This window comes from Mustela putorius, unplaced genomic scaffold, assembly GCF_011764305.1.
Source record: "Mustela putorius furo isolate JIRA1106 unplaced genomic scaffold, ASM1176430v1.1 tig00000095_pilon_pilon_pilon, whole genome shotgun sequence".
In the NCBI taxonomy this organism is placed as follows: Eukaryota; Metazoa; Chordata; class Mammalia; order Carnivora; family Mustelidae; genus Mustela; species Mustela putorius.
Genome location: NW_025421280.1, coordinates 24,551,569 through 24,578,007, shown reverse-complemented (window position 1 = coordinate 24,578,007; position 26,439 = coordinate 24,551,569). Strand labels below are relative to the sequence as shown.

Sequence of the window (26,439 nt, the reverse complement as noted above, 5' to 3'; positions counted from 1 at the left end):
AGACACTCAGGTTGGGCATTCAGCACTCCAGTCTCTGCGGAGACAACAAATCATACCCGCGACACTTGTGGCACCCGAAGGACAAGGGCTCTGAACCCAAGGCCCACCAGCTCTGAGCTGCCCCCAGGCAATCTCCACTCTGGAGGCAGGGCTCTGGCTCCCTTGGGCCAGCCTGGCCTTGACCTCCAGAGTCTGATGGAGGTTGCTGAGGCAGCTTGGGAGCTCCGGGTGCCGTCACCTCCTATGATTCATCCCGGCAAGCACTCTGCCTCAGCCCCCTTTTCTCCCCCTCACCCCAACATCCACCTCTGCCAGGGAGAGAAGAGGAACTGGTTGGGTTCTGGAGACCCTTAGGGGGATCTGAGTGCTTGGGAGAGGCTCACAGATTCTGGAACCAAGTCCATAAATCTAAGTCGGGTCACGGAGTTTCTTGGGATGATGACAGATTCTCTTTGGAAGGCCTGAGGGGACTGCTGGTCAGAGACCCAGAGGAGGACCATGGGGACTGGGGTTGCTGGGGTGCTGAGATGATTAAATAGGGAGTAGGGCCCACAGAGTCCCACCTGGTATTTGGCAGAAGAGGAAACTGCTTCCCAGAATTGGGGGGCGGGGAACATGGCAAGCAGTGGCACAGAGAAGCCCTTCAGGGGAAGGCTCCCCTTGAGACGACAGACAAGCCTCTCAGGGCTGGGGAGGCTCTGAAGGGTTCTGGCCCCGGTCAAGAAGAAAGAGGACTTCCATGGCGTAAAACTCAAGAGCATCTTCATTGAACAACTTAAAAACCAGTGGCTCTGGGACCCTTCCCCATGGACTCTCTGTCCTATTGTCACATGCTCCCTGGGTCTGCATGGCTCCTGAGGGCAGAACTCGGGAGGAAGAAGGGGCCTCTGGGAGTGCCTGCCCCAGAGACACCGCTCACAGGAGCCACAGGGAGCCCAAGGACACCAGTAGAATGTAGTCCGTGAGGGCGACTGGGCTCAGGAAGGCAGGGCCAGCCCTGTTCGTGAACATCATGTCGGTGATCTGCTTCTTGATCCAGTAGGTGAAGTCGGAGGTGCTGGTGTAGATGCTCAGGAGGCGGGGCTGGTGGCAGCTCGGACTCCAGCTCACCACGCCCATCTGAATCCAGGTGTTGTTCATCTGGCAAACCAGGGAGCTGCCAGAATTATCCTGTGGAGCGGAGGAGGGGAGGCATGAAGGAGGCATCGTGAGGACCTCACTGCAGGTGCTGTGGAAATTCACACCTTCTTGAACCAGATCCTGAGTGCGAGCTGCCTTGGGCTTGTGTCATCCCTGCTAATGAGGCATGGCTAGGAACCTGCTCTGTGACACGGGAGCTCTGCCCTGGGGCCCCAGCTCAGGGTCACACTGGCCTTCCTCTTCATTCTCCTGCTAACTCTTGATCAGAACCTCCACCCAACACCCGTCCCCATCTCTGTGCTCCCTTAAATTCCGGTGGGCCTCCAAGATGCCACCCTTGACTACCTTACCTTCTTTCCACACTCCTGCTTGCAGAGTGACTATTTGAAATGCAAACCAGCCCCCTCTTTTTGTGTAAAACAAGTGGAAGCATAAGAATAATGTTAATAACAACAAGCATCAAAAACTCATAGCTGTTATGTCTGCTGAGAGCAGGTTTATGATTTTTTTAAAACTTCCTCTATGCTCTTCTGTATTGAAAAGTTTTATAAATCAGAAAACGGTCTATCTCTATACATTTATATACATATATATATTTAATGTGACTCAAACCAAGATTTAAAGAACATCTTCTAATGAAGAATGCACGAGACACTTAAGGGAAAAAAATAATAAAACTATACCTAAGAATTAAAAGAAGACTGACAAGCAGGTAAAGATATATTTTGGTTCTTAGGTGAGACGGCTGAAAACATAAAAATACCAATGCTCAACGTTTGGCTTTCTGCAGTATACAAGGGCAGATTCCCTACCTGACCTTGCTGTAGATAATTAAATATGAGTGATGTTAAAAATTTCTCATTTTAGGGCGCCTGGGTGGCTCAGTGGGTTAAGCCACTGCCTTCGGTTCAGGTCATGATCTCAGGGTCCTGGGATCGAGTCCCACATGGGGCTCTTTGCTCAGCAGGGAGCCTGCTTCCCTCTCTCTCTCTCTCTGCCTGCCTGTCTGTCTACTTGTGATCTCTGTCAAATAAATAAATAAAGCCTTTTAAAAAAATTTCTCATTTTAAATGCACAGATGAGCTGGCAAGAAAATAAAGACTCCTCAGAGTCCAAAACCCAAGGGAGGGCTAAAACCCAGAGAGGTCAGCAAAGCCCACCTGGCTTTGGTCCCAAGGCTATTTGCCAAACCCGGTGAAACTGAGCTTCCATTTCCACAGTGTTCCTCACTGGTGCCGGAGATAAAAGACAAAACCCAGGGCCTGTGCAAGGAGGGGAGCCCAAGGCAAAAACCTCCTGCAAAAAGCTACACCTCCAAAAAAGGACCATGCCCTCTGAGGACAGAGAAACTAGGAATACCTGCCCCTCATGTGAATTTGCAATTTGAATTCACACTATGTGTGTGATTCCAAAAACCCAACCAAGGATGTCGTTCAAAGTGGTCCTGGGTTCGTCATGTGCCCAGAGAATTCTCACAGAGGACACCCTAAGGAACATTTCCTCACTCTTTAAAGCATCATCCCACACATGGGGAAGTGGAGATACCATGAGCAAGTGCCAGCAGCAGGAAAAAAAAAAAAAAGCATAATTAAAGACTTCTTGGCTTGAGACTCAGGGATTATCATCCAGGGAAGGTTCAGTGTTTCTGGAAATGCAGCACTATTTCATAGGCTTGGGAGGGAGGCTGTGGGTGTTGGCTGTGTTATTCTCTATTCTCTATATATGTTCTATAAATATGCTTTTGTCTCTTCAATAGAAAGCAAAAAATTATTTTAAAAGATAACAGTGTCAATCCTCCTTACATCAATCTCTAAAGTTCACACAATTCCAAATAAAATGTCAGATGGATTTTTTTTCCAAGACCTTGATGATCTGATTCTAAAATTGATATTGAAGGGTATGAGTCCATGGATTCTATGACAGGTCTGAGAAAGAAGAGCAAATGGGAGAGTCAAGCTGGGGGCAGATTTGACCCACCAGAGTTAGATGTATTTCGAATCTGTAATTACAGAAACTGTGGTACTGGCATAAAAATAGGAAAACAGACAAGTCATGCATTGGAGAGCCAACCCAATGCCAGCACGTGAGAAGATGTAGCACGTGCTCCAGAAAGCTCTGGGAAAGGAGATCTCTGTGGTAATGGTGGGAAACTGGTGAAGAAAAATGAAGTTGGATCCTACCTAACAAAACTCTAGAGGAATTAAAACTCTCAACGTGAAAAGTTAAAGGCTCATTATAAACATGTAAGCCATGACTTTACCTTGAGATGAAGCCCATGTTTTAAAATAAGATTCAAAGACCACAAATTGCAAAGGGGAGATGTGTTGGGCTTAATTACATCAAAATTATGACTATTCAGTGAAGGACACTGAATCTCATTGAAGATAGATGATTAATTAAGATAGGGCATTTACTCTGTTTAAAACCAGGGAGAGGTCAATATTTAATATATTGTAAGGACACCCTGAATGTTAACAAGCAGAGAAAGAGAATTGAGAGACTGGGGAAGCTGGCAGAGTAGGAGAATCCTGGGCTCACCTCACCCCATGGATAAACCTAGATATCACCCACATCAGAGAAAATAAACCAGAAAATGACCCAAAGACTGGCAGAACAAACTCACCACAGCTAAATATAGAGAAGAAGCCACATTGAAGAGGGTAGGAAGGGTCAGACCCAGTCAGGAGCCAAACTGACCTGTAAGACTGTCTGTGAGAGGGGGGGATGCCACAGGTGGAGGGAGGAGAGAGGAGTCCCTCAGGCACAGGGGATTCCCTCTGTGAAGACAAATGTCCATATCATTTGGCTTTGAAAACCAGAGGGACCTAACTTTGTGAGTTCTTACAATCCTGGAACTTTAAAAAATCAGTGGCTCAGCTCTGAGAGAGCCAGAGGGTCATAGGAAGTTGAGCCCCTGCTCTTAAAGAGATAGCATAACAAACAGCCATGGAGATACAACACAGAAGCAGCAATTTAAAAAACACCTAGCATATATGAGAAGGAGATCTATTTACTAATCTCAGAGTGTGTGCTGGAGAGGAAGGGATTTGGGGGAGACTTCTCCAGGAAGAAAAGATCCAGCAGGTGCATTTCTCACCCCCACCCTTCCAGCCTAGATACATGGATGGACACTGGCAGGAATCAGCCCCTTGGGAATCCTCCCCATCTAGTTTGCTAAGAGTGCATCCACATCCCACTCCTCCATCTGAGCTGGCCTCAGCGGAGTTTTCCCAGGCAGCTGAAGATCATCTTCCTGCAGTGGGCCAGCACAGACCTTGGTGGCACTGTGCAACCTGCACCACATTCTCCTGCAGTCTCACCCCTTCCAACACACCCTTGGCAGGAGACCATCCAAAGCAGTGCCACAAGCTTGGCAGAGTGCAACCAGGCCAACAGGGTCCAGCACCACTCCAAATTGACTAGCTCTGGGGAGAGGGGAAGATAACCACACATACCAGTCCAGCTGTAGCCCCCAGCAGTGGCTGGGGGCAGACATCAGGACTGACTACAGGCCCCACCCACCAGTGAAAGTTTTCAGGGGACAACACCTAAAAAGAGCATCCTACAGTTCAATGCTACTACAGTTCTTGCAAATACCTGGTCTGACTCAACTCAAGCCCATGGCAGCCCCAGACTGACCCAGTAACAATATAGGTACCAAATCCTACCCATAGCAGGTGAAGAGAGCCACTGCGGATGACTGGACTGGAGGCAAACATGGCTCAATCACAATAGTAGGGTGCACACAACACACATAGGAGATACTCCTGAAGTGCCAAGTTCTGGTGAACCGGGAACATTGTACTGAGGGCACTACAAAACATCTTCTTCAGAAATCTCCTATTTGCAATAGCAGGAAGTGTAGCTGACTTTCCTAACACTTAGAAACAGAGAGTTAGACAAAATGAGACAGAGGAATATGTCCCAAGCAAAAGAACAGGACAAAAATCACAGCAAGAGACCTAAACAAAATGGAGATAATATATTTAAAGTAATGGTCATAATAAAGCACCTGGGTGACTCAGTTGGTTGAGCACCAACTCTCGATTTCAGCTCCAGTCACGATCTCACGGTAATGGGTTTGAGACTGTGTCAGTCTCTGTGCTCAACAGGGCAGTAGGGAGTCCATTGGAGATTCTTTCCCTCTGCCTCACTCTTCCTGCCCCCCCCACCCCACTCCATTCATGTGCTCACTCTCGCTCTCTCTCTCTCTCAATAAATAAATAAATCTTTAAAAAATAATAATAAAGGAATGGTCATAAAGATACTCACTGGATTTGAGAAAAGAGTGGAAGACCCCAGTGAGTCCCTCAGCAAAGAGATAGAAGAGATAGAAAACATAAAAAATAACCAGAGATAAAGAAGTCAATAACTGAAATGAAAAATACACTGGATGGAATTTATAGTATATTAGAGGAAGCAGAAAAATAGGTCAGTGGCCTGGAGGACAGAAAAATAAAAAGCAACTAAGCTGAACAGGAGAGAGAAAAATAATAATAATAATAATAAAATAGATTAAGGGAACTCAGTAACATCATTAAGTGTAATAACATTCACATTATAAGGATCCAAGAAGGAGAAGAGAAAAAAGGAAGGACAGAAAATATATTTAAAAAAATAATAGCTGAAAACCACCCTAATCTGGGGAAGGAAACAAAGATCCACATCTAGGAGGCATGAAGAGCTCCTAATAAGATCAACTCAAGGAGGTCCACACCAAGACACATAGTAATTAAAATGGCAAAAGGTAGTGAAAAAAAGAAAATGTTAAAAGCAGCAACAGAGAAGAAAACAGTTATACACAAAGGAAACCCCATAAAGCTATTAGCTGATTTTTCAGCAGAAACCTTGAAGACCTATATATTGATATATTCAGAGTGCTGAAAGGAAAAAAAAACTACAACCAATAATATTCTATCCAGTAAGTCTACCACACAGAATAAAAGGAGAGATAAAGAGCTTCCCAAACAAACAAAAGTTAAGAAATTCATGGCCACTAAACCTGCTCTACAAGAAATATTAAAGGTGACATTTTGGTGGAAAGGAAAAACCATAAGCAGGAGTAAGAATAGTAGGAAGCACAAAAGCAGTAAAATAACTATATCTTTAAAATTAATCCAAGGACTCACAAAATAAAAAGATGTAAAGTTTGACACCATGTATCTAAAACATTAGGTAGGGGAGAGAGGAGTAAAGAATGGGTCCAAACTTAAGTGACCACCAACTTAATAGATACTGCTATATGCAGAAGATGTTACATACAAATCTGAAGGTAACCACAAATAAAAAGTTGATGGTAAATATGCAAAAAAAAAAGAGAAAGGAATCCAAGTGTACCACTAAAGAAAGCCAGCAAATTGTGAGACAGCAAGAGAAGAAAAAAACAGAACTACAGAAACAACCATAAAACAAGTAACAAAATGGCAGCGAGTACATAACTCTCAATAATGACTCTGAATGTAAATGAAGTAAATGCTCCAATCAAAAGACATACAGTGAAGAAACAGACAAAAAAGCAAGAATCAGGGGCACCTGGGTGGCTCAGTGTGTTAAAGCCTCTGCCTTTGGCTCAGGTCATGACTGAGCCCTGCGTTGGGCTCTCTGCTCAGCAGGGAGCCTGCTTCCTCCCCTCTCTCTCTGCCTGCCTCTCTGCCTACTTGTGATCTCTGTCAAATAAATAAATAAAATCTTTGAATTTTTAAAAAAAAAAAAGCAAGAATCATCTATATGCTGCCTACGGAAGACTACTTTCAGATTTAAAGACACGTGCAGATTGAAAGTGAGGGGATGGAGAAGCACTGATCATGCAAATAGAATTGAAAAGGAAGCTGGAGTAGAGAGAGGGTTAAGGGAGACTCCAGAGTGTCCACCCCAGTCTCCAGATCCCTGACAGTTTGGAAGTGGGGACCCCATTCCCAGGAGACCAAAAGAGAGCAAAGTGGTAGGCTTGGCAAGATTTAAATCAAATCAATTTAAATCTAGACTTCTAATCTGACAGTGCATGTAATAACTAAAAGTGACTGCCCAAAGTGATGTTTAAGGAAGGAAGAAGCTTTGACATAAGGCACATTGCATTGAGGAGGTGGACAGAGATTTGAAAGAATAAAACCATTTAGTGTGGATTCTCTAACAGATTGAGACTGCTCAACAAACAAATACAGGAGGGAATGAGTATCACAATGTCATTGATGCAAGTGAAAATACACATACAGCAACACTATGCATTTTTCAAAGATACAGGCATCTTTAAAGATATGTAATAAACAGATTTAAGTAGGTGCCTTTGCAGAAGAGAATACGGATGATGAAGGGGAAAATCAAGACAGGGATAATCCAGCTAATGATGATAACATGAGGAGCCTTACCTGAGAGAGAAGATTAACTGGACTCCAAGGGCCCAGAGACAAAGAGAACTCAGAGACAATAGTGTGGAGAAAGAAAGATCTCAAATGTGGACATTTTTCTTACCACAGTGAAATAAAACCAGAGCCCATAACAAAATGTGAACTACCCTAACAAAGGAAAATAAATTAACTTTCAAAAATGTTAAAGTAAAAACAGAATTAAAATCTATGATTATTATGTAGAGCGATAAGAAAACCACATGTGGCCACGCCCATGGCATATGGGCCTGAATTTCACATTGAGGAGTCTTGGTCTAAATAGTTTCCTCAAACAAGAGAGAATGAAAATAATTTATTCATTATTGCTCTCAGTTATGTATTAGCTCACATTCAGCTCAAGACACTTGAAAAGGAATTAATAAAGACAAAAAAGGGATAATCTGTGCAGTAGAAAGCAGAAAATCATCACCTTGAGAAATAAAATCAATAGGTTGTTCTTAAAAAAAACAACAGAATAGATAAGCACCTTGTAAATCTTGCCAAGAAGAACAGAAAGGGAAGGAAAATGCAAATACTTCATGGTGTGAGTAGAAAAGAGGCAAGAACCGCATCCTGGGAAAATACACTTCTTCAGAATCTGAAGAATGTTTGTAACCTCCTCTTTGTGGATTGAAGTTCTGGATGAAATGAGTAATTTTTAAGAAAATGCAAATCACATAAGTCCAATAACCACGGGCAAAACAACTTAAAATTGTGCCCACAACCTACCCCTCAAAGGAAAACAGGCCCACGTGGTTTCATAGGCAACTTCTATCCAGCATTCAAGGAGCAAATCTTTTATGTTGTTTCAAATGTTCCAGAACATGCACTAACATTTTTCAAGTGAAGCCTTGTCTTGATTCTTTACAAATCTTTTATGTTGTTTCAAATGTTCCAGAACGTGGGCTAACATTTTTCAAGTGAAGCCTCGTCTCGATTCTTTATCTTGATACAGGAGGTGACCTCCTCAGCATGCCTTAAAAAGGAGCCCAGCCTCACTGGAGGAAGAAAACAAAATGCAAAGGCCAGGTGGGTCATGATGCATGGATGGCTGTCCCAGGACATTTCCTTCCCAGGCCAGTACCTTTCCTGGGCCTTGCACCCACATGGCCCTGTGTCTGGCCCAGAGCCCAGCATGGGCTGTCTGTTGGATGAATAAACAAATTAAACATGTTCTTAAAAAAGGATATTATAAATCTGAATCTGACAGATGAGTGAAGCAGGAGGACACGGTGAGCAGGGAAAGACATCCTGGCGAGCAAGGCAGACAAGAGGAGTCTGCTCTCGGGGCTGACTCAGCAATTTGATCAGAGTGAGAAGTCATCTTGAGAGCTGCAGAAAATATGTCTTATGAAGCAAGGCATTCAGTCTTGGAATAAAATGCTAGAGCAGATCAGGAAGGAACCTCTCTTTCCCTGATAGATGGTATGCCACATTAACATCGTGTTTCGTGATGAAGTGTGGGGAGAACATCTGTGAATGCCAGCGACAAGATAAGGCCCAGCTACAAATTCCAGGTTGTTTGGGGGAGACATGCCCAAGGGAATGAAAAAACCAAACATCGTGAAAACCAAAGAGGTAAAATCATTACTAATTACAGCTCCTGGGATTGTAGGCCTGCGTAGCCCTAGAGAGTCAACTAAAAATTCTTGGAAATAACAAAAGAGTTCAGCTCACTCTTTTCAACAAGATATTTTCAACAAGAGGATGAGTCTGGGAGAAGGAAATAAAGAAAGTGAAAATGAAGGAAGGTCTTGTCCTACTGAGGAAGAAGCTGTAGACGCTGATGGACTCTATTTTGTTAATTCAAGGCTAAATATGTGTGTGGGAAATATAAAGTGACCAGTAGCAGCATGAAATTGAAACATGACAACTTCTAAACTATGACAGCAGAAAAGTAGAGAGGAAAAAAAAATCAACCTAAAACATAAGGAGGGGGAACAAAAAGAAACATTCTTCTTGGTAAATGAATTAAAGGTTATGCTCCCAGATACGCTGACAAAAACAGCATCCAGCTCTATGCCATATTACAAGAGACACACTCAGGGCACCTGGGTCGCTCAGTCATTAAGCATCTGCCTTCGGCTCAGGTCATGATCCCAGGGTCTTGGGATCGAGCCCCATGTCGGACTCCCTGCTCGTTGGATAGCCTGCTCCTCCCTCTGCCTCTGCCTCTCCTCGTGCTCTCTTGCTCACTTGCTCTTGCTCTATCTCAAATAGATAAAATCTTTCAAAAGGAGAGAGAGAGAGAAATACGCTCAAAACAAAATGGCGCCGTATCTCCTGGAAGACAGAGCCATGGAATATAGTTCTTGCACTGCAGTAGACAAGAAAAATCAGAAGTCTACCCATTGGAAAGGAGTTCAAGTGATCACTGCAGATGATTTGTCTCTGGACCTGCGAAATTAAAGAGAATCAACTAGGTCCAGAAAGAATGCTTGTTACATACGCACACGCACACGTGCGCATGCACAAACCAAATATATAATTCAAGCAGAAAATACAATGAAAGAAAACATACTGCTCACAAGAGATATAAATCATGTAGGCATATTCTTAAGCAGAAGCATGCAGTAACTATGTGGAGGAAACCATAAATTCCTTGCTCTAGACAGAAAGAAATCAAACAAAATAGTCTATTTTCCTTAAGTTAATCTATTAATTTCCACCAAAATCGCCAAAGTTATTTTCTTTTTGACATTCTACTGAGATTGTTCAGTTGGAATGAACATGGGAGAACAGCCAGGCAAATTCTTTAAAAGGAAAATGATGAAGGAGGACTTGTCTGACCACATACCAAAAAAAAAAAGGAATTAAAAAGCTACAATAATTTAAGAAGAGTGGAGTTGGCAGAGGAGTGAGACTACAAGATTCAGAGACAGACCAAAATAAAATGGGAATGCAGAATATAATAAAGGGGGCATTTCTTTTTTTTTTTTTTTTTTAAGATTTTATTTTTAAGTAGGCTCTATACCCAATATGGGGCTCAAACTCACAACCCCAAGATCAAGAGGCACATGCTCCACTGACTGAGCCAGCCAGGCAGCTCCTAAAGGGACCATTTCTAATTCATTGCCAAAAAAAAATAAGTATTCAATAAAAGATTATATTTGGAGGAAAGGCTATGTTTGGAGGAAAATAATACATCCCTTCTATCAAACTTCCTGATGAATTGAAATTAAAATATTTAAAGAAAAGAATTAAGAACATGTATGAGTGAATAATTTTATAATCTTAGAGTGGGAAAGGTACTTCTAGGCACAGCACAAAAACCACTATCATCGAGGGAAATAGTGATAAATCAAATTTTTAAATAACTCTTTGGAAAAAAAGTCCACACCAAAAAAAGGCAAATGATGGACAAATAGGGTAAAATATTGTAAAGCATTTTATAAAGGGTTAAAACTTCCAGCTCCCAAAGCTTTAAATAACTTTTTTATTTTGAAGTAGTTTGAGACTCACAAAGAAGTTACAAGTAAATATTTATCCAGATTTACTAATTGTTAATATTTTACCATATTTGTTTTATATACTCTCTCTCCGTGTATGTATGTGTGTTTATATAAAAAGTACACATATTAATAAAACATTTTAAATTATGTTGAAAAAGACATGATATTCCTTCACCAATAATAAGTACAGCATATAATACTCAGAGTTTTTACAAATCAATAAAAACAAAAGTAGTTTAATAGAAAATCAGGAGCAAAGGACCAAGAAAAGTGTTAATGGTCCACTGAACAACTCAAGCATCTTAGTCTGGACACCTTCTGTTCTTTTACAATCTATTTAGAAGTTGAGCTCTTTTTCCTGACCCTGGGTAAGTGCTTGGGCAGAACCAGAAGGCCTTGCTCACTGTGATTAATGTAATCATAGTCGCTGTGATGACACAGTCACATAAACATACTTCAATTCAGAAATCAGAATATCCATTCCCACACAACAGTCACGATGCCACACTTAACTGAAGGTAAAACTTCTCCCCACTGCTATCTAGGGCTTTTGGCAAGCAGGAGGCCTGGGAAGGAGGAAGCCAGGTCTACTTTCCCCATTCCTTCCCTTCAGCAATCCTTCCAACCCCATCTTGCTAACCAGTTTTCTAAACCTTCCAAGGTTAAAGCAGGAGAGTGAGGAGGCAAGGGAACCCGCTCATCCCCCAGGCACTTCCTGCTCTCTGAATCTTGGGGAGATTGATACCTGACTACTGCTGAGTGGGCCAGCACCTTATTCTGAGTGGTCTTGTTGAAACCCCTCCCAGGAGATCTTACTGTGGGACAGGCACCCTCCTCCACCCCCATCCCTTAGAGGGGGAGGAGTAAGTGCGCAGGAGCAGCTCTTTCCTGGGAAATTCTCCTCATAAAATCACCTCCCACTTTACCATCTTGATCCTTTGATACACACACACACACTGTGGAACATCAGTCACACAACTACCTTTGAATCCGGATACACAGTATATTTTGATGACTTCATTGAAACTTCCTACTTAATAGCCTGTTGCACAGGCAATTAAAATTGCCTAATTTCATGAAATTAAAGCAGATATAAAAGTTTTAGTCCACAAGAGAAACAAAAGTTAAAATAAGGGACGCCTGTGTGGCTCAGTTGGTTTAGCAGCTGCCTTCGGCTCAGGTCATGATCCCGGTGTCCTGGGATTGAGTCCCACATCGGGCTCCTTGTTCAGCGGGGAGCCTGCTTCTCCCTCTGCCTCTGCCTGCCATTCTGTCTGCCTGTGCTCACTCCCCCCCCCCCGATAAATACATAAAATCTTTAAAAAAAAATTAAAATAAAAATAATGCCTAATTCTGGTGATGACATAGAGAAAATACTGTTGGTGTTGATATAAATCAAATATTTGAGAAAGCTAATTTGTCAATATTTTTAAAAATTTTAAATGTGCATACAACTGATCTTGTAATTACACTTTTAAAAATTTACTTAGAGAAATATTTGAACAAATGTGCAAAGATCTATGAATAAAGATTTTTACTCTGGCATGGTAGAAAAATACTGAAATGAGTTAATAAGTCTATCAATAGGAGAATGATTATATAGATTATGCCATATGAGAGAATTGTTGTTCAGTATTTAGGAAGAAAGGACTGTATTTATATAGACAGTCTGAGATAGCTCGAGATCTATTTCAAGTAAAAGAAACAATTTGGAGAATAAAATTATAATACAGTCTTTCATTAAAGATTAAAAACTAGGAAGAGACCCTAAAACTTTTTTAGAGGTTCATATATGAATAGAAAGAAAGTGTTAAGGTTAGAAACTAAGCAACTTAGAGGGGAAATTTCTAGGTAGTTTGATTATAGGAGAGTTTCGTTTCCCAATTTTTTCATTTATGTACCACCTTTTGAAGGAAATGCATGCATTTCCTTTCAAATCATACTATATATATTTTTAAAATAAGGTAGCCATAAAGGAATCACAATAATACAAAATTTAAGAGATGAAACCACATTTAATTAAAAGATGATTTCATGGTTTTAAGTACTTCAAACACAAAACTAAATCTTTTTGCTCAAGAAGATAGGAAAAAAAAATTCAAGCCCAAGGGAAGAAGGACAAAAATTAAAAGAAATAGAAAACAGTGAGATAAATATTAAAAACTTAACTACATACCAGGCAACTAGGCAAGTTGCAACATATTTCATGTAATTGGTATTGCTGTATGTATTACCCCATGTATAACCACATGATGACTTGGTCAGAAATCATTAATGAAACAAACAAGCACACGTGTATTTGGGGATGGAAAAAAAACACTTCTAAATAAGTCATGGGTCAAAATAAAATAAGAATGGAAATTATAGAAAATACTTGAAAGTGGATAACAGTAAAAATGCTACATATTAAAATATGTGGCATTAGGCTAAAGCAGTATTTAGAGGGAAATTTGTAGCCTTAAATACTTTTTTTTTTTTTTAAAGATTTTATGTATTTATTTGACAGAGATCACAAGTAGGCAGAGCAGCAGGCGGGAGGAGGGGGGAAGCAGGCTCCTTGCTGAGCAGAGAGACTCATCCCATGACCCTGGGATTATGACCTGAGTCAAAGGCAGGGGCTTTAACCCACTGAGCAACCCAGGCGCCCTGCCTTAAACACCTTTATTAGAAAAGAAAAAAGCTCAAAAATACATTAGAGGTCTTCTTTATCCACTCATTTATTGGTGGGACCTTGGGCTGCTTCCATATTTTGGCTGTTGTAAATAATGCAATCTGTGTAGGGATTCATTAATCTTTCCAAATTAGTGTTTTTGTTTTCTTCAGGTAGATACCCAGCAGTGGAATTATTGAATCATAGAGTGGTTCTACTCTTTAACTTTATGAGGAAATTCCACACTGTTTTCCACAGTGGCAGCACCGGTTTGCATTCCCACCAACAGTGCAAGAGGGTCCCCCCTTTCTCCACATCCTCATGGATGCTTGTTGTTTCTTGTATTGTTAATTTTAGCCATTCTGACAGGCATGAGGTGATATTTCATTGTGGTTTTGATTTGTATTACTCTGATGATGAGCGATGAGCATCTTTTCATGGGTCTGTTGGCCATCTGTAGGTCTTCTTTGGAAGAAATGTCTTTTCAGGCCCTCTACTCATTTTCATCAGATTTTTGGGTTTTTTGTTGGTTTGGGGTATTTTTTTATGTTGATGGTTTCTTACATATCTTGGATAATTAACCCACTATAGGAAATATCATTTGCAAATACCTTCTCCCATTCCGTAGGTTGCCTTTTCATTCTGTTGATGCTTTCCTTTCCTGTGCAAAAGTTTTTAGTTTGGTGTAGTCCCAATTGTATTGTTTTTGTTTTGTTGGCCTTGCCTGAGGAGACAGATTCAAAAACATAATGCTAAGACTGATATGCAAGAGTTTATTGCCTGTTTTCTTTTAGGAGTTTTATGGTTTGGGAGTCTTACATTTAGATCTTTAATCCATCTTGAGTTTATTTTTGTGTATGGTGTAAGAAAAGGGTCGAGTTTCACTTATTTGCGTGTAGCTGTTTGGTTTTCCCAACACTACTTATTAATGAGACAATCTTTTCCTCATTGTCTATTCTTGCCTCCTTTGCCATAGATTAATTAACCATGTAATCATGGGTTTGTTTGGGGGCTCTCTATTCTGTTCCACTGATCTGTGCCCATTTTTGTGCCAGTACCATACTGTTTTGATTACTCTAGTTTGTGGTATAGCTTGCAATCTGGGACTGTGATACCTCCAGCTTTGTTCTTCTTTCTCAAGTTTGTTTTGTCTATTCTGGGTCTTTAGTGGCTTTATACAAATTTTAGGATTTTTTTTTCTAGTTCTGTCAAAATTCCTGTTGGTATTAAGACAGGGATTGAACTGAATCTGTAGATTCAGTTGGGTAGTATGGACATTTTAATGATTAATTCTTCCAAACCATGAACATGGTATATTTTCCCATTTATTTGGGTTGTCTTCAATTTCTTTCATCAATGTCTTATAATTTTCAGAGTACAAGTCTTTCACCTCGTTGGTTAAATCTATTCCTAGGCATTTTATTCTTTTTGATGCAATCATAAATGGAGTTGTTTTCTTAATATCTTTCTGTTACTTCATTATTAGTGTATAGAAATGTAACAGATTTCTATATATTCATTTTGTATCCTGCAACTTTACTGAATTCCTTTATTCTGTTAGTTTTTTGATGGAGTCTGTAGGGTTTTCTATATATAGTATATCATTTGCAAATAGAAACAGTTTTACTTCTTCTTTACTAATTTGGATGCCTTTTATTCCTTTTGTTTGTCTGATTGCAGTGACTAAAACTTCAATACTATGTTGAGTAAAAGTGGCAAGAGTGAACATCCTTGCCTAGTTCCTGACCTTAGAGAAAAAGCTTTCAGTTTTTCGTCATGAGTATTTTGTGCTGGCGGATTGTCATATATGGCTTCTATCATGTTGTATCTTGCCTCAATACACTTTTTGCTGAGAGTTTTTACTATGAATCGATGTTGAATTTTGCCAAATGCTTTTTCTACATCTAATGAAATGATCATATGATTTTTATCCTTTGGTTAATGTGTTGTATCATGTTGATTGATTTGCAGATATTGAACCATCTTTGCATCCTGGAAAAAATCCCACTTGATCTGGTGAATGATTCTTTTAATGTATTGTTGAATTCAGTTTGTTAATATTCTGTTGAGGATTTTTGCTTCGATGTTCATTAGGGACATTGCTCTATAATTTTCTTTTTGTGTACTGTCTTTGTCTGGTTTTAGTATCAGGGTAGTGCTGGCCTCATGGAATAAATTTGGAGCCATTCTTTCCTCTTCAATTTTTTGGAATAGTTTGAGAAGAACAGGTATTAAATCTTCTTTAAATGTTTGGTAGAGGGGCGCCTGAGTGGCTCAGTGGGTTAAGCCTCTGCCTTTCGTTTAGGTCATGATCTCAGGGTCCTGGGATTGAGCCCCACATCAGGCTCTCTGCTCAGCGGGGAACCTACTTCCCCCCCTCTCTCTGTGCCTGCCTCTCTGCCTACTTGTGATCTCTCTGTGTCAAATAAATAAAATAAAAGATTCCAACCTCTTTTTTAAAAAAATAAAAAATAAATGTTTGGTAGAATTCGCCTGTGAAGTCATCTTGTCCTGGACTTTTTTGAGGGGGAGTTTTTTTTTATTACTGATTCATTTTTCATTACTAGCGATCAAATTTTGATTTCTTCCTCATTAATTCTTGGAAAATTATATGTTTCTAGGAATTTATCTATTTCTTCTAGGTTGTCCAATTTTTTAGTGTATTATTTTTCACAGTCATCTCTTATAATTCTTTGTATTTCTGTGATGTTAGTTGAACTTCTCTTTCATTTCTAATTTCATTGTTTATTTGAGCCCTCTCTCATTTCCTTGATGAGCCTGCTAAAGGTTTATCGATTTTATCTTTTCAAAGAACCAGCTCCTAATTTGAGTGATCTTTTCTATTGCTTTTTAAGTCTCTATTTTATTTATATCACTCCAATATTTATTATTTCCTTCTACTAACTTTGGGATTTGTTCTTTCTCTTGTTCCTTCAGATGTAAGTTTAGATTGTCTGACATTTTGTTTCTCAAGGTAGGCCTGTATATTACAAACTTCTTTTTAGTCAAAGCATTGTCAGTTTTGTTTTTTGCTTTGTTTTGTTTTGAAAAAACTAGTCATTACTTTCAATGTTACTTTATTGTTTATTATGGTCTCTATTTTTATTTATTAATGATTTTTTTGTTATTTCCTTCCTCTACTAAATTTTAGCTACAACTCTTCTTTTTCTAGCTCCTTGTGGTGTAATGTTATTTATTTGAAATTTTTTTTTAATATAAGCACTTATAACATAAATTTCACTCTAAAATCTGCTTTGCTGCATCTCATAGGTTTTAGAATAGTGTTTTCTTTATCTTTTCTTTTGAGACTTATTTTGACTTGCCATCTTATTTGACCCATTGCTTGTGCAGTAGTGTGTTATTTAATATTTATGTATTAAATATTTAATATTTACATTGTAAACTTTCCAATTTTGTTTTATTGTTGATATTGTTGGAAAATATCTTTGGTATGATTTCAGTCTTAAATCTATAATATTTATCTTATATTTTGATCAGAGTATACTTCTTTTTCTTTTTTTTTAATTTTTAATTTATTTGACAGACAGAGATCACAAGTAGGCAGAGAGGCAGGCAGAGAGAGGAAGAAGCAGGCTTCCTGCTGAGCAGAGAGCCCAATGCGGGGCTCGATCCCAGGACCCTGGGATCATGACCTGAGCTGAAAGCAGAGGCTTTAACCCACTGAGCCACCCAGGTGCCCCTATTCTTCTCTTTCTTATATTTTGATCAGAGTATTCCTTCTTATATTTTGATCAGAGTATTCTTCTATGTATTCTTGTGGAAAATATGTATTTTTCTTGGATGGAATATATTCTATACATCTCTTAGGACCATGTATTTTGAAATATGCTTCAAGTAAAAAATGTTCTTGTTGAAAAAAAAATAGTAACTTTAACTGAGGGTACTCATTTAAAATAAAGCATATCAGGGGCACCTTGGTGGTTCCGTGGGTTAAACCTCTGCCTTTGGGCTCAGGTCATGATCTCAGGGTCCTGGGACTGAGCCCGGCATGAGGCTTTCTGCTCAGCAGGGAGCCTGCTTCCCCCCATCTTTCCGCCTGCCTCTCTGCCTACCTTTGATATCTCTCTGTCAAATAAATAAATACATAAATAAAATCTTTAAAAAAATAAAGCGTATCAGTGGGGAGGTGGGGGCATGGGTGAAATAGGTGATGGGGAGTAAGAGTCAACTTACCATGATGAGCACTGCATAATGATGCATAGATTTGCTGAATCACTATATTGTACACCTAAAACTAATGTAACACTGTACGTTAACTATATTGGAATTAAAATTAAAAACAACAAATATTTTTAAAGAGGAACTGATTTTGCCTCATCTCAAAAATTTTGGTCCATTGCATTTCCATTCTCATTTGTCTCAAGTTATTTTTTTAATTTCCTCTTTGATTTCTTCATTGACCCATTGCTTATTTGGGAGTGTGTAGTTTAGCTTCCACATTTCCATTTTTTTCCAGGGTTTTAATTTTTTTATTTTTTTTTTGTAATTGATTTCTAGTTTCATACTGTTGTGGTCAGAAAGATGCTTGATAGGATTTCAATCTTCTTAAATTCACCGAAACTTGTTTTGGGAGCCTAACATGTGATCTATCCTGGAGAATGATCTATGCTGGAGAACGTGCACTTGTGCACTTGAAAAGAATGTGTATTCTGCAGTTTTTGGATGGGATGTTTTATATATATGTATGTATAATATATACATTATATACACACCACATATATATACACATACACATACATATATATTATATATATAAAACATTCAGCAGCATATATACTATATTAAAGTCCATCTGACCTAGTGGGTTGTTTCCTTGCTAAATTACCCCAAAATTGTTGTACTACTGTTAATTTCTTCTTTTACATCTGTTAATACTTGCTTTATGTATTTAGATGTTCCTAAATCGGGTGCATAGATATTTACAATTGTTATATCCTCTTGTTAGGTTCATTCCTTTATCATTACGCAATCCCCTTCTTTATTACATTAGGGTTTTTTTTTTTTAATTTCTTTTGTCTGATATAAGCATTGCTACCCCAGGTTTTTTTTCCTTTTTGCTTCAATTTGCATGGAATATCTTTTTCCATCCCTTCACTTTCAGGTTGCATGTATCTTTAGTTCTGAAGGGAGTCTCTTATAGGCAGCATATAAATGGGTCTTGCTTTTTTTTTTTTAAATCCATTCAGTTAAATGGAGCACATTTAGCCCATTTACATTTAAAGTAATTACTGATAGCTATATACTTACTGCAGTTTTGTTAATTGTTATCTGGTTGTTTTTATAGTTCTTCTCTGTTCCTTTCTTCCTCTCTCGTTCTCTTCTCTTGAGATTTGACGACTTTCTTTGGTGTTATGCTTAGATTCCTTTCTCTTTGTGTGTTTGGGGGGGTATTTATTAGAGGTTTTTGACTTGTGTTTACCATTGAGGTTCATAACATCTTATCTATATAACAATCTATTTTAAGTTAACATCAGTTAAGTTTGAACATATTCTCAACACTACATTTTTATACCCCCATCACCTCCACATTTTGTGTATATGATGTCCTTTTTTTTTTTTTTTTTAATTTGCAATGGGTGCCATTGGGACAAATGCAAGTCCACATGAGGAAATAAATAAAAAGAATTCTCTCTCAATCTTACACCATTCACAAAATGAATGCCTATGGATTTAAGATGTCAATGTGAACACCAAAATTTCCAAACTTTTAAGAAAAAAATGTCTTTATGACCTCAGGAAAAGGAAAGATTTCTTAAATAAGATGCAGAAAGCATAAACCAGAAAGGAAAACATGGATCTACATTTGATACCATAAAACCTAAACTTGGGGTACCTGGGTGGCTCAGGGGGTTCAGCCTCTGCCTTCGGCTTGGGTCATGATCTCAGGGTCCTGGGATTGAGCCCCACATCGGGCTCTCTGCTCAGTGGGGAGCCTGCTTCCTCCCCTCGCCTGTCTGCCTGCCTCTCTGCCTACTTGTGATCTCTCTCTCTGTCAAATGAATAAATAAAATCTTTTAAAAAAAAAAAACCTAAACTGCTCTTCAGCAACAGATGTTGGGAGCATAATGAAAAACTGGGACAAGATACCTGAAATATATATAATGAAGACAGAACCAGTATCCAAAATACAAAAATATAATAAAAAGAAAAAGGTAAACAATAGAAAATGTGCAAAGTAGCTGAAATAGTGATTCATAGAAGAAGAATCACGAATGGAGAATGAGCACGGGAAAAGATGTATAACTGTACTAGTAACTGGGGACATGCCCACAGCAACCACAATGGTGTACTATCACTCTGTTTCTCACTTAACAGAATGGAAAACGTGTTATAGTCTGCCAGTACCAAAAATGTTGGCAACAATAGGGAAGAGCAGAATTCTCAAACGCTGCTCTAAGAATACGGATTCGTGCAATCACTTTGGAAAACAATTCGGCAAGAACTATTGAAGATGACGGTATGTACAGCCTATGACCCACAAGTTCCCTGCGGGATACATCCCATCGAGAAATTTTGGAACGTGTAAATGGGGAGATGTGTGTGAGACTACCTAGCAGTGTGTGATATGAAAAGAACTGAAACCTGGGGCGCCTAGGTGGCTAGGTCGGTTGAGCATCTGACTTGATTTCGGCTCAAGTCATGATCTCAGGGTCATGCGATGGAGCCCTGTGTTGGGCTCCATGCTCAGCAGGGAATCTGCTTGAGATTCTCTCCCTCTGCCCATCCCCTGTTCCCTGTGCGTGCACGTGCTTGCTTTCTCCCTCACTCTCAAAAATAAATGAATACAATCTTTAAAAAAAAATTTTTTTGAAGACCTGAGATGCATTGCCAATTATTACCATTATTGGGGACAAAGGCAAAGATTATTTTCTGCCCTATTTTACAGACTTGGAAAATGAAGACCAAGGGAAGGAGATTTTCATAAGGTTATATAGTGCCCTGTGAAAAGGAAGACATGGCGCCTGAAAGCCCTCTCCCTTCCCTGGGCCACACACCCCGCACCTGACAAGAGTCCATGCCCCATTCTGAGCTGACACACAGTATGTCCTTCCCAATGAAGTCCTTCTTGTCCTTCAAGAAGAGGAACTGATACTGCTGATGGCAGCTTTCACTGCTTATGATCTTGACAGCCATCTCATGAAGACTGTAGGTGTTCTTTGGGGTTACTGAAGAGAGAGAGAGAGAAAGAGAGAGAGAGAGATCCTGCCTTGTCATCTCTGCAACCGTCGGGCACACCTACAACTTGAAGTTGCCCAGATTCACCAGGGTGCGAGGCAGGGCTGTTTCCTGGGATGGTAATTTGTGAAGGCCCCATCTCCATGCCTGACTTTTGCGGGGTGGGGAACACTAAACTCATTAAAAAGACTGAAGCAAAATTATCCCCGGGGGCTCAAAACAACACCCAGGCACTGAATGAGGACAAGGAGAGATTCCTGCAATAATTCAGGTTTCATGAGGGTGGAGGCTAAACTCTGACAAGCTCCAAGGCTACCTGGTAAGATGTCAAGACCCCAGAGCCCAAAGTGCACCACCCCCTGGAAGGCAGGATCCCACAAACACTCCTCGATTCTAGGACTCGAGGGTGGCTCCCACAAAGGCCAGATCTCCAGGAATTATTGGTGCCTGGTGGTAATGAGTATGCATGAATGCTGCCCAAAGCCTTAATGCTTCCTGAGACCATGGCCCATATACCACTTGCAGACAGAGAACCCCATTAATAGCCAAAGATCAATTCCCTGCCATGTTGCAAGTTGTGGGCTTGGCACTGGATTTAACCCCACTTTGGCAACAGAGGTTCATGAAGGTTATGTACGTCTTTTACGCAAGAGCCCTGTATGTATCTTCCTAGCAACAGAGGTCAGGGTAATGTGCAGTGTGTGTGAGTTCTCAGGAATGTGTGCTGATGGAGGGAACAAGTGAATAAAGGAATGAACAAAGAGAGGCGCCTGGGTGGCTCATTCCGTTGGGCATCCAACTCCTGATTTTGGCTCAGGTCATAATCTCGGGGATCGTGGGATCGAGCCCCAGATTAGGCTCCGGGATGGGCATGGAGCTTGCTTGGGATTTTCTCTCTCCTTCTGCCTCACCCACCCCAACCCCAGCCCCCACTCACTCTCTGTTTCAAGTAAATAGATAGATAGATAGATAGACTGATAAAATGAGCCCATGCTGGAGTTGTGTTCTGAAGAGTCCCGGGTCTTGGTCCCTCTGCCTGCCTTCACTCACCTTGAGTGCGTTTACGTCCCCACCCGATCACCCAGCACGAGGTTCCGACAGATGGCTTGAATCTGTTGTTGGGAAGGCAGACGGGCTGGATGAGGGGGGACCAGGAGATGTGGTCCTTGAGCTTCAGGAGAGCAATGTCCTGGGATATGAGGTTGCGGAAATCCTCATGAATCACAATGCCGGTGAGCAGGAGCTGAGTGCCGTTGCCTGGGAGGTGCTGGATTCCCATACTCACAGAGTACATTTTGGGGTCCTTGGATCTGCAGGTCCAGGGGTAGGAGGCAGGTAGCCAGCAGTGAGGCCAAAAGTGTTTGGAGAGACACAGACTGAGTAGAGCATAGCATCACCAGCCCCCTAGTCCCAGATCCCCAGATTTACCAGGGGGCTCCCCCTGGGGCCAGAAAGCAAAGCCCCTGGGACCCGCTGGCCACGCTGACTGACCTGTGCAGGCAGTGTGCAGCCGTGAGGACCCACTGGTGGTGGATGAGGGAGCCGCTGCAGATGTACGCTCCCAGAAACAGGATGCTCACGTGCCAAGGCCACTTGCCTACCTCCACCAGCTTCCCCTTCACCATCTTGCAGGCAGTGTTGGTATGACCACAGGTCTGTAACCAGGGATCTAGGGAAAATGGTAAAAGGGACTATACCAGCCCAAAGCAGATTCTCAAGTGGCCCTCCAACTGCTGAGCACAGCAGACCATCGAGGCAGAGAGCACCACATTCTAGCCACCTCACATACTGCCCTAAAAATGACACCCAAAGACCCAGAGGCAGCAAATGCCCAGCCAGAAAGGACTGGACAGTGATGCCACCTTGTACAACTCCAGGGCCCACCTTCACAGCCACGCCCCAAGAGGTGTGCTCTGTGTGACCATAGGTGGAAGTGAGTAGTGATGTCAGTCCCCCCGTTGCCCCTTCCTGTCCCCAACAGGGAGGAGTGGGAGGAGAAGGAGCTGCATGGAACTAGTTTGGAGACTGAGATCTTGAATTGGACCGTCTTGTACTGGGATTTAATAAGTGAACATCGTTGAGGACAGGAAAGGGAGAAATGCTACCGCAAAGGTTGGAGACCAAGAAGAAAGACAAATAAGGCTTTTTATGCATATAGCCTGCTGTCACGTTTGGGCTGGCCAACAAGCTGTTAACACACAATCACAGATCAGAGGCAAAGCTAGACATGTGTTTACAGCCGTCAGAAGCTGGTGTGGTTCCAGAAAGTCTGTTTCCCTCAGTGTGCCTGCCAAGCAGATCATCAGGGACTCAGAAGCAGTAACCAAGACTTGTCTTTGCCTAGGGAGGGCCCATGACGCTGGTGGAGGGGTCCATTAATAATCAGATAAGCCTAATAATCTATGGTGGTCCAAATACTTTAGCAGAAACATCTAGTGAGCCCTGCCTCATAGAAGTCCCCCCAAACCATTCAACCATGTCCCAGGGCAATGACATGTGGATGGCCGCTTCCCTTGCCACAGACTTCGATGGCTGGACACCTTTGCCCACAACAGGGCCTTCCACAGGGGTCCACAGGCACCCTCACGAGGCCCCACATCTCCACGGACTTTTGTCTTGCCTTGTTCTCTCACTGTTCCATTCCTGCTCGTGTCTCTGTCCAGTGGCTTGCTGTCCTATGTTCCATCTCCCCTCAGCAGCGAGCCACATGTCCAGCTCCTCTCATGTGGTATGGTAGGGTTCTGGCTACCTTGTTTCCGAGGACAGCCTGCCCAACGGGCACTGTCCCACTCCGGGAGGAAAGAAGAGTTCCAGAAGCCTGCCCTTTCCTTCCTCACAAAGCTGTGGGCCCTGCGGAGACAGGGTTCTGTACAATGACCTTCAGCACCTAAAAAGTGACTGACCTAGGGGCAGGCGTGGGCTTCGCATGCGTTCCCCAGGCTCACATCCATAACAACACCTACTCCAACCTTCTGCCTCAAAACCTCACACAGGAATGGCAGGATTCTGCCTGGAGATGCCAAGCTCCCCCCAGATCCGGGGCGAGCCATGATGGATTGGCAGATCACCCTCCCCAGAGGCCCAGTATCACTAACCCACACACAGGGGACACTTGGGGGCTCAAATGGACTCCACAGCAGACGACCTCTACCCCTTCTTAGAGCCCGGGAGTCACAGCACGCCCACTTACAAGCTGCACCTCGACATCGCGGCCCACGCTCAACTGTGGCAACAGGAAAATGTGTCTTGGCTCATTGACCTCTGTCTCTGTAAGGTCACACCCCCGTACCGCCCACTCCCACATCATCGTAGGCACCACAGTCAGCTCTGGGGGGGCAGAGCCCACCCTCCCTGCCCTAAAACATCCCTGATGTCCAGGGGCAGCCTCGAGTAGGACAATCTCTCACTCACTCACTCTACAAGGCACTGGTCTCAGAAGGGGAGGTGCGCAGTGAGGGAAAAAGAAAGGCGAGGTCCCTGAGTTGGGAACATGTCCCTACCCACAGACGCCACACCAGCATGTTTCCTGACAAGTGGATGAGCGGTCAGCCGGCGGGTGACCTGAGCCAGGGCTGCCATGGCCAGATCCCACGCGGCAGCTGAGAGGACTTCTGTCACACGGCGCCCCAAATGTTTCACCCAGAAGAGTCTCCTGAAAACTGGTGTTGACTCTGGCTCCGCAAGTCCCATAAGTCCCCTGGGCCTCAGTTTCCTCTTGTGAAATGGGGGTACTGTAAAGCCCAGCTCACATGGTTGAGACCATGGGTCGGTAGCATGAAGCCGTCACTCACACCTCACACTGCCCTGGTTCTCTGAGATTGCGCCCCTCAAACAAGCTCATCTGGTCCAAGGCTGTTAGCTTGTTCCCGAATTTTTTTTTTTAAGATTTTATTTATTTGTGTGAGAGAGAGAGAGCAAGAGAGAGAGTGAGAAACAAGTGAGCACACAGGCAGGGGGAGCAGCAGGCAGAGGGAGAAGCAGGCTCCCCACTAAACTGGGACCCTGATGTGGGATTCCGTCCCAGGACCCTGAGATCATGACCTGAGCTGCATCAACTCAACGGACTAAGCCACCCAGGCAACCCTGTTCCCCAGGTTCTTTTTTTTTTTTTTTTAAGATTTTATTTATTTATTTCACAGAGAGAGATCACAAGTAGGCAGAGAGACAGGCAGAGAGAGAGGAAGGGAAGCAGGCTCCCTGCTGAGCAGAGAGCCCGATGCGGGACTCGATCCCAGGACCCTGAGATCATGACCTGAGCCAAAGGCAGCGGCTTAACCCACTGAGCCACCCAGGCGCCCTGTTCCCCAGGTTCTAACAAGGCACTTCCCTCTAGTTGTGGCTACTCTGTGAACCAGAACTTCTGCGACACCCTCTGGGTCCCTAGGCTGGCACACCATGCAGGCTGGTAATGATGTGGCCATCAGGATATGGAGAAATTGAGGCATGAGGACAGCACCCCTCTCTCCCACCTCTCTCCCATGTCCTTAAAGCCTTACCTTCAAAATACAGGGTATTCCCATCTCTGGCAGAGGCAAGTGGAGTTGTGAAGTTCTGAAGATCTCCTGGCCCACACTCCATGGCCAGAAGGTGCCCAGCCTGCACTGGTCCCCAGTGGGATGTGGGGAGTGGGGGTGGGGCAGGGCATCTCCACTATGTGAGAATTCTAGAACTCATGGTTTGTTTATTCACGGTAGCGGGGAGTGGGCCTCTGCCACAGGGTCGGGGGCTCACCCAGCTGGGACAGAAGCAGGATCCTGAGGAGGAGAGAGTGTGGTCATGGTGAGGGCTGGCCTGTGTGATAATGGGATGCTGCCGCCAGGCCTCTCCCTGGAATGATGCGCCTAGTGCCTAGCCCTGAGCCTGTGACAGCAGCTGGTATCTGGCTCACGACGGTGCCTCCTGGGCTCAGCCTTGACCTTGATGGTGCTCCTGTGTGCCTAGTCCTGAGCCCACTACAGCACCTGTAGACCCCAGTGCCCAGTCCAGTCTCCATGAAACCCTTCTGAGAGCACCCTGCAGGTGTGGGAACTGAGGCACTGGAAGGGGATGATGGCTAGTTCCTACTGGGGGTACCTGAGCCGGAAGTTGAGGTTTCCTTTTTCCCACAACCTTGGCTCCTGGGTAGAGGGAGGCCAGGTGTTCCGGGCCTGGGAACGTGACTTTCAGAGAGGAAGAAGTTTGCAGGCCTGGGTCTTCATGAGCCAGAAGAAGAAATGCCTTCTTGGGGAGCCCTCCCCAGCACCTCACTGAGGTCCCCAAGAAGGCATTTCTTTTGCTGGCTCATGAAGACCCAGGCCTGCAAGCTTCTTCCTCTCTGAAAGTCATGTTCCCCCCAGGGACCCCATGTGCTTCACACTATCCATTAGGACAGCTCCCTCCTGCCCCTCCTCACCAGGGTTGCTGAGGATGCAGGGTAACCAGGTTGCTGGCACACTGCTAGGGTACGGACCGGGCCAGCACGGTGGGGAACTATGGGATCACTTAGTAAGGCAGAGTGTGTGCCTGTCCCACAACATGTACGCACCCTCCCACTTGCGTGCCCTGGACACGGTCAGGCACAGATGCACAGGAAGATTCTAAGGACGGTTCACACCAGTACTGCTGGTTAGAGCCCTAA

At 42.8% G+C, this 26,439-nt stretch overlaps 1 protein-coding gene across 1 annotated transcript; it reads right to left on the bottom strand.

Annotated features, from left to right (window-relative positions):
* Positions 1–746: 746 nt before the first annotated feature.
* On the bottom strand, positions 747–25,458 carry LOC101688104 (putative serine protease 46). Its single transcript, XM_004760790.1, has 5 exons — positions 25,319–25,458; positions 22,314–22,491; positions 21,873–22,132; positions 20,649–20,812; positions 747–1,170 (listed from the first exon to the last, which is right to left on the bottom strand). The coding sequence occupies exons 1-5, from the start codon at positions 25,398–25,400 to the stop codon at positions 916–918; spliced, it is 939 nt and encodes a 312-aa protein (XP_004760847.1). The 5' UTR covers positions 25,401–25,458; the 3' UTR covers positions 747–915.
* Between the last annotated feature and the right edge of the window lie 981 nt (positions 25,459–26,439).

Bases quoted from the DNA above. Each gene is read 5' to 3' on its own strand.
- LOC101688104 (XM_004760790.1), bottom strand. From the start codon at position 25,400: ATGGAGTGTGGGCCAGGAGATCTTCAGAACTTCACAACTCCACTTGCC. The intron at 22,492-25,318 runs GTAAGGCTTTAA...CATTTTCCCTAG, and splicing joins GAATACCCTGTATTTTGAAG to ATCCCTGGTTACAGACCTGT. The intron at 22,133-22,313 runs GTCAGTCAGCGT...CTGGACCTGCAG, and splicing joins GCTGCACACTGCCTGCACAG to ATCCAAGGACCCCAAAATGT.